The sequence below is a fragment of the Montipora foliosa genome, chromosome 9 (genome assembly GCF_036669935.1).
Source record: "Montipora foliosa isolate CH-2021 chromosome 9, ASM3666993v2, whole genome shotgun sequence".
NCBI lineage: Eukaryota > Metazoa > Cnidaria > Anthozoa > Scleractinia > Acroporidae > Montipora > Montipora foliosa.
This window is the reverse complement of record NC_090877.1, coordinates 33,433,886-33,436,385: the sequence shown is the minus strand read 5'-3', so window position 1 is coordinate 33,436,385 and position 2,500 is coordinate 33,433,886. Positions and strand designations below refer to the sequence as shown.

The window sequence follows — 2,500 nt, the reverse complement described above, 5'->3', positions numbered from 1 at the left end:
GAACACGCCGTGAAATTTCAATTTCACGGCGTGAAATATTAAATTCACGGGCCGTGACCGTGAAATTTATTTCACGGTTCACTATGAAATCCATAAGCCCCCTTTTCGCGTGAAAGGTCACAATTGAGGTGCACAAACAGAGAAGGCACGTGAGCCATACGTCTTAAGATTAAATTTGGGCTCATGCAGGAGCAATTGTGTAGACGATCTTAACATACGCCTTGGAACATGAGCTTCTAATAATTCACTTAAATAACTAGGTGCTAAACCATTAAGTACTTTAAATGTAAATTTAAAAAAATTAAATATTATCCTCTGCTCTACTGGTAACCAATGTAATTCTATCAGTAATAGTGTGATATGATCAAATTTCCGAGATCGAGCAGCAGAGTAAAGCATATTGTAAACACTGAATAAGAAAGTTAGGCAAACCAAACAAAAGTGCATAATTTACATGAATCAATCTGAGAAGTAACATTAAAGCATGCATTAAAGTTTTAGCAGTATCGTAACTCCAAAGTTTTCTAATCTTAGCAATGTTCCTAATATGATAAAAAGCTACTCTACAGATGTTCTTAATAATTATGTTCATCAAAGTTCATGTGACTATCAAATGTGGCGCCAATGTCCATGTGAGATTTATACAACGAGATAACAAAATCGCCTATATTCATGGAATCGAGAGGAGGGGCAGATCTTTGATAGACATAGTTTTATTCCTCATTGATCTTGCATTCAGTAGGCAAAACACCATAGGCTTTAGTTGATGGTTTAGGGGGCATTGGCAAACGCTTGATGGTGATGTTATTCTAATGATTAGCAACTTTGCATAATTTTATCCTTTGCATGTCCAGGCGATTTAAAAAGGCAATAACTTTAATGTTATTAGTCGCTAAGGTGTTGGCTTGAATAACAAGATATGAAATACTATGGCACAAAGGGCTATTTGTATTAAACTTTTGGTGTCTTTATCAAGACACTGGTCTCAAAACTTGAAGAAACTGGCCAGTTTTTTCAAACTTCAATACATTTCCATCCTCTCCATCCTTGATTGCAAAAAGAATAGCTTCAGTGCACTTCAATGATTATTGGTGTTCATTAATGCGAGGACGTCTTTAGTGTTTTCAAGTTTGACTAAAATAGCATGACACTGCTCCTTTAAATAATAATTCTTATCAGTGATAACTTGGCTAAGTTGTATTGTGATTTGTCTGTTTGTAACAGGAACTTTACCTGACAAATCTGCCATTATGGAAGAGACAGACCAGGAACTGAGCAGGTTGATATTTTACTTTAGACTTAGTTAATGTCAGCAGCTTTATAATACATGTACATGTATGTACTTTAGGTGCAGTGGCATGCCAAAACATAGGGATCCTTTATGGCATAATTTATGATGTGTAAACTTATCCTTTTTGTCTTCTTGAATTCTGTGCGGGTGTTTTACTTTTCAGCCAAGCACCAAGGCCCAAATCATGTAGACCCAAGAGTGGGATGACTGGTGCTGTGAAGAAAGGGCTTTGACCTGATTTGCATGTTTGAGATCATTGGACAGAGGGTAAGGAGTAAGTGAATTTTAGGAATTAGAGGAATCTGATAGTTTAAGAAGATTTAGCAGATCACAAAGGTTCCAAGAAAGAACAGGAATAAATGATGTATAATGTTGCAAAATATTAGCAGAATATTTAGAGACAAGGACGGTTTCTCTTTACTGAACAGTAAACCCTTGCAATGTTTTATAGAAATGTGAGTGCAAGTCTAGATGAGGTAGACTTCACTTCTTTCCCTCACATTCAATGGGAATTGCCACTTTGTGGAGTTCTAGAGAAAAGAGACACTTCAAGCAGTCTAGTTAAATTTTCAGCTAGGGTGGAGTTTGAATTGCTTGAAAGAGTTGTTTGCACTGGATTTACGTGACTTTGATCACAAATTTCCATAGTGTGGTAACTTTAGGTCTACACTTAGTCAACAATCATACACTACATGGTTTGATGTTACTCTGGTGTGAACAATAATTAATGTAACTTGTAATTTATGAAGTTATGAAAGTCAAGACCAAATGTTTCTCAACACATCCTTCCCCTTTAATGAGGTGTAGGTGTTTATAATTATTATGCTTGAGGTAAAAGGCTGCTGTCATAAGCGTTTAACCGCCTCTATCTCCTCTCCAAAACTATGTCCATGGCCCCTTTCAACCCATTGATCCCAGGAAGTCCGACTCAATAGATTTTACTCTGTCTAACTCCAGACGATTTTACTCGTCAATGGTGGGAAGTTCAGGGATGAATGAATCCAAAAATTAATGTGCTTGAGGTTGTATGAAAACTACTTAAGGCATTCTGGTAAACCTGGCTTAATAATAGTAAGATAACCTTAGGTCTAAAACTATTTTGCAAATGAGCAATTTAGATTCATTAAAATGCTTTTTTTTATCCTCCCAATAAATCTGATATATTAAAATAGTGGGAAATAAAATCTACTAAAAAGTAAATGTGACTCT

The 2,500-nt window shown here is 35.9% G+C and overlaps 1 protein-coding gene across 3 annotated transcripts in view; it reads left to right on the top strand.

Annotated features, from left to right (window-relative positions):
• The window catches only part of LOC137969872 (centriolar satellite-associated tubulin polyglutamylase complex regulator 1-like), a 31,129-nt gene that overhangs the window by 20,150 nt on the left and 8,479 nt on the right, over positions 1-2,500 (top strand). For all 3 annotated transcript variants that reach the window (XM_068816266.1, XM_068816264.1, XM_068816265.1), the window contains exons 9-10: positions 1,225-1,279; positions 1,455-1,558. In XM_068816266.1, coding sequence (XP_068672367.1) covers positions 1,225-1,279; positions 1,455-1,524 — 125 coding nt within the window. In that variant the 3' untranslated portion in view covers positions 1,525-1,558. The remainder of the gene's footprint in view (positions 1-1,224; positions 1,280-1,454; positions 1,559-2,500) is intronic.